This window comes from Fulmarus glacialis, unplaced genomic scaffold (genome assembly GCF_000690835.1).
Source record: "Fulmarus glacialis isolate BGI_N327 unplaced genomic scaffold, ASM69083v1 scaffold25904, whole genome shotgun sequence".
NCBI classification, from domain to species: Eukaryota; Metazoa; Chordata; class Aves; order Procellariiformes; family Procellariidae; genus Fulmarus; species Fulmarus glacialis.
In genome coordinates this window covers 1-10,802 of record NW_009206485.1, presented here as the reverse complement: position 1 = coordinate 10,802, position 10,802 = coordinate 1, and the positions used below count along the sequence as shown (strand labels likewise).

General features: G+C 36.6%; 1 protein-coding gene across 1 annotated transcript; it reads right to left on the bottom strand.

Moving 5' to 3' along the window:
• Positions 1-5,544: 5,544 nt before the first annotated feature.
• On the bottom strand, positions 5,545-10,401 carry COMMD6 (COMM domain containing 6; the record flags this gene model as incomplete). The annotated part of the gene is made up of 6 exons (XM_009575773.1): positions 5,545-5,595; positions 6,664-6,816; positions 7,973-8,141; positions 9,473-9,549; positions 9,710-9,775; positions 10,343-10,401. Coding segments are annotated over 6 exons (575 nt in total), but the record flags the coding sequence as incomplete, so codon positions are not given.
• Positions 10,402-10,802: the final 401 nt, after the last annotated feature.

The window sequence follows — 10,802 nt, the reverse complement described above, 5'->3', positions numbered from 1 at the left end:
ATGGGGAACAGAAAAATTTTTTGCAGCTTCAGTAGTAGCAAGAACATCGGAACGTTTATTTTTCAGATTCAGAGGTAATTCACAGGAGAATTAAGCAACAAGGCCAATTTCACTGGCAGAGAAGTGTATTCCTAAGCGTGGCATAAAGACACTGAAAACTAGGCTGCATAACAAAATACGGAAGAAGGATTTTAGAGTGGATAAACTGTATGAAAACCTTGGATAGAGAAATGCAAATGCTTATTCTATGAACAAGATACAGATCTAGAAAAATCTATTTGAGAGATGTATAAACAGGGAAAAAAATGTAAAATGAGAATAGGCCCGAATAGAAATGCAACATGATACTATTTAAAGAGCAAGTCATAATGCAGAAATGTTAGAATATTAAATTACTGTTTTAAGCTACTGCAAATATACAATGTATGATATATATTCGGTTATCATTAAAATGCTGAATGTTGTTTATGTCACTGGAAATCTTTATGCTCATCTTTTTAATAATTAACACAGAAGTTAGAGTTTTTCCTACAATGTAAGAAGTACATTAGTCACCATGGAAGTTACGGTGACATGAATAAGTGTGACAGATATAAGCCACACAGGGGAGAAAACCAGAAGTCCTTATCCCATTGTCAGTCATGCTCTCAAAGGATTACCGTGTATCAAGACTATATGTAGCAGTGCCACCTGGTGACCGATGCTATGACAAATTCCTCTTAAAATACTATACAGCACAGAAATTTATTGTATGAAATAATAGAATTTTCCTTCTTTTTTAATATGCATATTAAAACTTACTGTTCCAAAGCTCAGTACATGAAATAGAAAACTGACACTGAAATTTCCAATTTATAAATATAACAATATTTGTAATGTAAACACTAACAGGGTATTTGGAAACTGTGGCACCTACACATATTGAACAGAAACGGTTCTCAAGTTAGGGCAGCTAGACCATAATTAGCCATAGGAGGAAAATGCAGTATAGGGAAGAGGAAATCCAGAAACACTAAAATTAGCCTTCATGGAGAAGATCAGCAATCTCAGCTTCCTTACTTTTTCAACGACACAAAGTCATAAAAAATTAACAGACATATCCCAGTAACTCAGTTCAAATGGCAGGTCATTTCTCCAGCCTCCCTCAGAAAAGCCTTGGAAACAAGAGCCAGGAAGTCTTTCAAAGCATCCAGGACTGGGTATGAGGAGTGCTGAGCATCATCCCTCTTAACATGTGCTTCCTCACGCACTCAAGCACCAAGAGTGGAATGGGATGAGGATGTATGGACAGTGCTGGACAATAGAAGCAAAACCAAAGGAAACGTTTGGCCAAAATTGCACAGCGACAAGCAAATCCAGTTGTTTACCAGGTGACCCAGCCTCAGGAAGGGAGGACTGTAGCAGCATACCACGCAAGCTCAACCCAGGTCAGGGCACTCGTTATGTCATGTACTGACATGCACAGCTCCAACTTCCTAGTCGAGTGAATGCCCTGAAAGCAAGCAGCCCAACCAACAGTCATACAACATTTTACTAAAACTCTGTCTGGGAAATGAGCGCTACCATGATCAACCACAGGGTACTGGATAGGATAGAGGCTGCTGAATTTTAAGTCCCTCCCCCTGTTGCAAAGGTTCTTCAGAGTTGGGGCATTTTTTGCTGCAGGTAGATTAAATGACTCAGGCACTTTTGTGTGTTATTCTAGTACCCGCAAGGGCTAAACAGAAGGTGGCTGCATGCCTCCGCAAAGGAGTGGAAATTACCCTCTCATCACACCCACAGTTAAGAGGGTAATAAAACATTCAAATACAATAGGGAACAGGGCAAGCAGGAAGAAGAAACAACATTCTTTCTCTCCCCTGATTTATCATCTCTCTACCTTTGTTTTTAATTGGTTCAAGCTAATGTATCTTCAGGTGTTTAAATAGAGCGCAAAGGCTTGAAAACAGGAAGGTAAAAAATAAAGGGGGATGGGCTCACAGTGAACAGCAAGTTATGTACTTTTAAACTGTGGTTAAAGAAAGGCAGTACAATTTTGTGGAAGCAGGAAGAGAGACATGCTTTTACTTTGGCTATGACTAGGCCAAAGCGTGCAGAAGCTAAGTATGTAAAACACTAGTGCACAGACATGACTACAGCCATTTATGCACTCTTTCTGTGGGCCTTTCTCCATTTTTCTACAAAATAGCTTTCTGCAAGTGGGCTGGTGTGTTTGAAACTAATACAAAAAAAAGAAAAAGTCATGTGATGAAGATGACAGACAGTGATTGCCAGGAGATTCCTTCATTATTCCCTCTCTTGGGTTTGGTTACTGTGTAAAACCCTTTTTTCCCCTGCCACCTTCCTTCCTCTTGCTCTGTTCCAGGCAAATGTTGAAAAGAAAAATTGTTGACTTGTGTCCTAAATACAGTTGAGGAAAGAAAACCACTTGAATGCAGTTTCCTGCAAAATTTCATTAATCTCGTATGTCCTCTGTCTTTTCCTGGTTCAATACAACATTTTGTCTAGCTGTAAGTAATTGATACAAATATTCCTTGCAGCCTGCAAGCTGTAAGTAATTGATACAAATGTTCCTTGCAGCCTGCAGTTATCCCTCAGCTCCTTGGTACCCCATCACAGAGAAAGACTGCGTATGTCTGAACTTCATTCTAATTTAATAAGGAAAGAAGTTTAGTCATAGTCTAGTCCTGAACTTTACCCATTATAGTATTTATGAGACAGACTTTGATGCAGTAAGCTTAAAACAAAATACAGACCATCTTTATCTTTGTTACCTATATGTTTAATGACTATTTGTGGAGTTACAAAAATATTCATGTTACACAATTTCATATCAATAAAGAAGTAGAATTAGGAACACACAAAGACTTCTGATTCTCTTTGAAAAGATCTGGTTTCTGCATACATAGACAAACAATTCAACAGCTTGTTTGAACATGTTAATATTGCTACCCTGCAAAGTGTTAGGTTTGTAGTTTGGTTTTTTTTTTTTTTTTTTTTTTTTTTAATAAAGTACTTAATTCTTCCATTACTCAGTATAGGAATTCCTACTGATAGCAATCAGGACAAATCTCAGAAGTTTGAGTACATAGCCAACTTTTAATCACATCTCCTACATGTCCATAAACACCTCTAAAAATTCTCAGACAGTAAACTGGTATAGCACACATGTCCAGACATCTTCCAGCCAGAGTTACAACATGCTGAGGTTCAGGGACATTTCAAAAGTATTCATTAATATTTCTAGAATATTTGACTTGACCAAAAAAAAAAAAAACAACAATCTACGACTTTTCAAAGACTGCCAACTTTCTCCTCTTGGTGGTGGACCAAGAAAAATGGTAACTGAAAGTTTCCTCATTACCTTCCAGCATCTACTAAATTGTCGTTTCTAGAAGTTAAGACATGATTAATTAAATCTTCTTTTCCATCCAGTTCCAATGAAGGCACAAATCTTTCCAGCTATATGAAGAACTTAAGTGCATTAGAACAAATGGGAAGTATTTGTAAGGCTCCAGCTTTACTAAAAAAAGTATTATTTTTCTGGAACTCTTGCATTAATGTAAACCAATTAATTCACTAGGCCAAAGCATGACAATGTTTCCCAGTTATAGCAGCCTTACACTCCAACTTCTGCAAATTAAAAAAAAAAAAAAAATTAAAGAAAAATCAGCTGCTTACATCACTTTTCCACACACAGAGAGGATTTTTTGCACTATGTTCAGCCCCGAGCCCTTGCAGACAGACAAGGGAAAAGGCAAACTGGAAGTCTGTTCCTGAGACCATTTTGTGACACTGAGAGGGTCCCATAAAAGAGCAATCTGCTTTCCCCAGCCACAAAGCAAACACCTCAGACTTCAGCAGCACAAAGGAAGTACCATCCAGATCAATGGCCACGGCTCAAAACTTTTACTATCTTTTGTTAAAGCCAACACTGTTTCATTTATTTGGGCTTCTGAGCAACTCCAAGTACTGTTTTTATGCACCATGCATAATGCCCAAATAGTGGGGGTGTATCTCTCTATTGAAAGGATTGCAGTATGCAGCATGCACAGTGTGCTGCAGTTTATTTTCATGACACAAAAAAGGCAGGTGTAACCTGTATCAATGTCTTTCAGCCAGCTTCTAAAAAAGTTAGTAACAAAATGTAAATGGGTTAGAAAGGTAGATGCTCTCACTTAAGGGGACCTGAAATCACTTGAGGATCTGTCCCAGCAAAACTGGCTCTCAGTCTCTACCATTCTGAAGTTGCAGCATAAACTTCAGTCTGCTTATCAGTATGAATTGTCTCTCTTCAGATTTACTCACTCTACTACACCACCAGCACATCCTCAAACGAACAGTATTGTTTTTATTATACCCCACTATATTTGCAGTTTGTGTTTTGTTTACAGAAAACTCAAGAAAAAACAAAACAAGCAAAAAAAAAAAGAGCATGCAAGCACACTGGATTTATCACTCTCCCTTTGGAAATGCCCCCATTCTTCAGATTCAAAGTCAAAATTTTGCTGGTTAGGACATTCTCTGAGAGTGAGTGCACGCAACGCAGTCCAGCGGACTCCTGCCACACAATACAAGCAAAGACATCTTGCTGACTTTTAGTGTGGTCCTTTCTCTGATGTGCTTGGCTAACACTCCAGCCTGAATTTTCAAGTTTCCTCTTGACTCTTCTAGTTCAGAGCTTGGAGTGAGGCAACTACAACAATATTCTAATTTAATTAGAAAGCAGACTGCTGATCAAAACATCAAGCAGAGTGCCACAGATTAGAGTTGGATTAAATGCAAAGGCAAAAATATATTAGAATGCTTTTGAATTAAATTCACCTTTCTACCTTTATTTAAAATTAGCCTCTGGGATTCATTTCAGAGAATAAGTTTTGGGTCTCCAGAAAAGCTTAATGCATTAACTCAGTTTTTATAAGCCTAGGTGGTGGGAAATAAGTATTTGAAATAAACAAGCTGTTAGAACAAGTACATTCTCCAGTTATTAAAAGAAGACTGGAAGCCAGGTCTGCAAATACTTGCAACTAACTACTTAACATTGCTATTCTTCAAGAATAACTGTACACTTGTTATGTGTAACTTTATATACTCCTTATACCTAATATTATTGTTGAGTCTAAGCACATCTCAATTTTACATACAAAAGTGTTAATATGGAATTTACACTTCTGTCAGTATCTTCCCAGTCAACATTTTCAGGTATCTTTCCAAAATCCAGAGTTAAATGTGTAGTTTCTTACATGTAGTTTCTTCCTCTTGGATATTAGAAAGTCTACAGTGATGCTTCCCCATACCCATCCTGATCTTTTGTCTACCAGGATGAACAAAGCTGAACACATTTTCACAAACACTGCAGAGGTGGCTTCAAGTATTCAAAAGCGAAGAAATCTTCACAGCAATACAAGGATGATACTGACAAATACCTGTCGAAAAGACAAGGATACATACTGCGCTGAACAATGGCACTCTGTTCTCTGTGCAGAACGGAAAGTTTACTTGATCCAAGTCTGTCCGAAATTTCAGTGTAAATAAGAGTTTTCTTCAAACTGTTTCAAGAACAGCCGCCATTTCCTTGAACTGTCTGAAGAAGTTCTAAAAAGCAAGAGTTAAGATAAATTTCAGTTCCTTGAAGAAAAGCTGAAACTGTAGTTCAAACTAGCATGTTAGACAAAAATCACAATCCATGTTTCTCACATTCCCTCGTTCTTCCAATTACAATTCGCAGCTTGAACTGAAAGTTTCTGCTTTTCTTTTTGTGGGCTGGTTGGCATTTGGGCACATTCACTATTACATGTACACAGGTGATACCTTATTTGCACTTATTTGCATGGGTTTGCCTATTAATAGGAGAAGATGCTACCGAAAGAAAAATACAAAGTAGCTCTCACACCACAACAAAAAAGCCACCAAAAAACCTTCTCACGCAGATGTTTATTTGCAGCTGAAATAATCCAGGCTTCTGAAGTATGGCATCCATTTCTTACAGTAGTTGAACAGCAAACTATTAAATAGGTTTCAACCAGAACAAATACAACATTTCACAACACCTAAGGATTCAGAATATCCTTCTCAAATTCCTGCCAGTCCAACTTCAAGAATTTATTTATAAGCTTGTACGATATTCTAAGTGATATATTCGCTCTTTAAACAGAATGACAACAGAAGTGCCACATTTATGCAAAATTAAACAAAGTTACCTAAGTTCCTAGATGAAGGCATAGCAATTAAGAGCCAGTGGTGACAAAGCAGACTGATCTCCATTCCTAATCATTAGCAAATGTTAGGCTTAACCCAAGTTTTAAATTTTGAGGCTGGGGAACAGTTCCCTAGATCTAGAATATTCCATCCGTTTTTAATAAGGCAGAGTGACAGCTGACAAGAAAGATCCAAAAGTTTTACGTCTTCAGTTGTTAGCTTATTTGTAAAAGAACAGATTAATTACTGCTAAATTAACATTTTTGGATAAGTGATGTAGAACTAAATGCTATGAAATAAGTATTTAGTTTCACTGTTTTAAATAAATATTTAATGCTTCATCTTTGAATGACTGTATTAGTAAATAAGTAACACAAACATATGTATCAAGGTATACAGTTGCTCTTTCACAACAATGTCACTGTTGTTTTTAAGAGACTGAATCAAGTAACACTGATTACAGACCTTGAACTGTGGGATTGTCATTTCAAAAGATTTGTCTGTTATTTGTCCTGAAGGGTCTGCCACTTTTAGCGTCACTGTAACATAAGGATACTTCAGAGACCTGCAGGTGTCAGAGCTCATCGCAACTCCCAGCTTCCATTTAATATCTACAAACTACGAAGAAAAAAATCATTGGAAACAATGTTAAAGAAAGATCTAGCCTACCATTGCTATTCTGCTGGATGGATGTTTTACAGACAATATAGGACATCTAGAGCTCATATCCAAGTGGGAAACAAACATATACATTCAGGTATTATTGTGAAGACAAAATCATCTGCCCTTCCTTTCAATATGAGCAATTTAATAAGTTACTTCACTTAATCTGTTTTCCTTATTCAAGTACTGTCAATAGTCAAGTGCAATCTGTTTAATCTAGTAAGAAGAGCTTGAGCCACAGAGTTCACCTGGTTTGTATATCATTCATGCTTTTGTCATGGTTTTTTTAGAAGTTTCTAAATCAAGTGGAAACATGATAAAAACCTCGGACAGTGCACAAAAATTTTATAATAGTAATAATGGGAAAAAAATTAAGGCATTTCCTAACTGTATTTTAGATAAATCAAAGTACATCATAAATACATTTCAGGTAAGTTAGCATTTTCAGCCTTTTATGATAGGCAGAACTGTTGAATAAAGAAGTGAAAAGAGCCTTACTAAAGGCTCTTTAGTAAGGCTAAAGAAACTTACTATCAAGCCTCAGACAAAGATTTTTTTTTCCCCCCTAATTCCGTACTCTTTTAAACTGTTGTTAGAAAAAAAGATCTTAAAATGCAAATACACTCTGTGTTATTTTTTCAAAAAGGGAAAAAAAAAGGAAAGGGAAAAATCAACAGAAAGTATCTTTAAAAAAAAGTTTAAACTTAAGGGAGACAAAGAATAAAACAATCAAGTGCTGGTGTTATCAACTCTAAAGAACAATTCAAATTATATTTAAAACAGATTTACATAAACAGCTAATACAATTGTCTGCCACACTGACTGCCACTCACCGTCCCTCATAGTACTACGAAGCACTCACTTTTAAAAAGGTATGAAATGTGACTTTATCATCCAAACAATAATATTAGAAAACCGTTCAGCTTTTAGACAACTTTTATTGTATATGCTTCTTTATCCGGGTAGACATTTGGCAACATATATATATATACACGAAAGCTTTCGGCAGTCAAGATACCACCATGTGCTTGACAATGCAACGTACACAATGAAGCACTGACATTTCTGAAAAGTTAATAGTTAGCTCAACTGCATTTTATCGTTTAGTTACCTGCCCCACTGTGGCCATATTTCTTGCATCTTCTGACACACTAATGGATTTGCCCTGCTCATTCCATACATGACGAATAACTTGAACTGCATGTTTTGGCAGCACGCTAACTGCATTGCCCAAGGTGGTGACGAGTTCTTCCGTAGAGAGAGTGTTTCTGGCTGCTGTGCTGTAAATATATCCAAAGAACACCACATCAATTTCATTCTCCGTGAATTTAATAAAATTTCTCACTTCACCCCAAATAGGCAATTTTTAATTTCTCTTTATGTGTCTATGTACTTTACAATAATTAGGCAGCCTGTGATTATTTTTTTTTTCAGAATATTTTACTCGTCTTTTGTATGCACATGCAAAAAACCAACATGACTGGACTTCTAATGTGTCTTAATATGCAGAGACCAAGCTTTGCTGGGCTTGCACAACACAACATTAAAACAAAAATAATCACAGCCTCCAAGTGCTGTTGCAACTGAAAAAAGGCATAATTCAGTGAAAGATGTGTGCATAGAGCAGTTAAACAACATTATTACTTTAGAAACAAGGCAGTTCAATTAAACACTTAGGAGAGGTAATTTAAGTATCACCAAAAGGCAGGGAAGGACCTCTAGGTAATGGTATAATTGGTACTAACAGGAGTCAAATGATGCAATAAACCCTCAACGAAAAGGCAGCAAGTCTAGAGGGAAACTGCCACTCGATTTCCTCTACAGAAACAGGTAAAAAAAGAAATTCCCACCCTAGGTTTGTTCATGCAGATCCATTCCTCTTAAAGAGACATTAATAAAAGAGAAAACCAGTTGGTCCTCCAAGTAGCATGGTCTAATATAATTTAAGGATTTATATTTTATAGAGGAAAAAATAGTATGTTAAATTTCTACTAGTATATTTTCTTCAGCCATATTAATGTTACATAACATGTTTAGATACTAGATATTAAAAGAACAAGCAAGAACTTGAAAATTTTATCTTTCTGAAAATAGAAAAACTTACAGCAAAACAATAGCTGAAAATACTACCTAAAAACTCTACCTTAATCATGGCAGAGTTCAACATTATAAAACGGTGTGCCCTTCAAATGGGCACAAATGCTGGTTTCTAATCTCTAAGAAACAAGAATTTTTTAGAACATGCTTATTCCAGGCAAAGGCCTAGCTGACTTTGTTCTAAGATCCTGCCTGCAAGCTTTAGAACTACTGGGAAAATAAAAGAGGAAGTTAAGCTCAGTTCTAAAGCTTGCAGACAGGATCTTAGAACAATTTCTTCTCTTTAGTTTTTTTTTATTACAAAAAGTGAGACTATATATTAAGTAACTACACATTTTTTAAGAACATAAACTAAGCCCAAAAGTTCTTTTTTGTGACTGAGAGCTACAAACTTTTGCCCTTTTCCCAAATCAGTTCATTTTATACCCACATTTGATGTCACTTTTTAATACCACTATGAAGTTGGGGTGGACGTAAAAAAGGCATGAGGCAAAGTAAATTATTTTGTGCTTACCTAAATAGAAAGGAAATAATGTTAGCTATTTTTGCCAGGTCACCAACATTAATCTCAATCCCAGATGTTTGAATTCTCTAGAAACAGAATGTTCAAACAATTACAAATAATAATAAATTATGCATTAATTAAAACCTCTTTGTGTATACACACACAAAAAAATGGATTCAGGGAATCTATCCTTTACAGCATATACAGCTAATATACTTGCTTATAAGTGCTAGTATCCAAACTTACCTGACACAGTTCAGCTGTATTTACACCTGGGATCTTATGGTTCAGATGTTGAATTATTTGTTCACACTGTAAAGAAAGTAAGTTTGAAAACATTCTTAATGCATATTTTAATATATAAGACAAAGCTAGTTTAAATACTCGGAGATTACAAAACAAAAAAGAAAACCAGTTAATGCAAAAATGGATAACAGGAGGATGCTTTAAATGCAGAGTGAAGAATGAAGCCATTGAAATGACTGATTTTAAAGTTACATCAAATCCAAGAAAAGAAAATAAACTCAGTGAAGACTTTTAGTTACTACCCCACTAGCTATTCCTACTACAGTCATCCTGTTCAAATGCACACTACAGTAAACAAGCTGAATGTTTTCCAGACAAGCTAGCTTGATATCTCGTTTAGATGAAAGGCAAAAATACATTTTAAAAAATCTTCTGTGATAAAGACATAAATTTAAAGCAATCCCATTGCTCTTAGCAGGACTGGTCCATTTTATGAGTCATGTAAATCTAAGCTACCACATACATAAGATTCCCTTTGCAACTGACAAAAACCAGAAGAGTGTAAACAAAAAGGTTTCCTAGAATCAAAGAGTGCCAGAAGCCCTTCCACATCCCATTTATTGCCCTACTTACCAGTTCCGCAAAAAAATCTTGAGGTATTAAATTAATCTTATCTGCTGCACTACCAACATCTGAAAAACACAAGCAGTAGTGATCAGAAGCAAATCCTTAAGTGTTATGGTAATAAATCCAGTCTCTCTCTGAAGAATTCCGAGGTCATCATGCATGCATTTACCTCAAAAGCAAAGCTTTCTTTAAGGGAGTGTGTCCTGAATTGCATTAACATAACCTGCTCAGCATCCCAAGTAAAGCCTAATAGGAGCGACTCCGTAAGGCCTCAGAGCTCCAGACAGGGTCTATGCAATTGCACAGTTTGACAGCCCTGAATAACTCCCCCGACCCTGTGGAGCAGTATCCGCACCAAGTCCCCCAGCTTGCCGAGAAGCCGGGCATGCCCAGGGCTGCCCTCGGGCACCGGCAGCACAGCACCGCTGCTCTCCCTAAGGCTACGCTGCTACATCCAGGCCGCCTC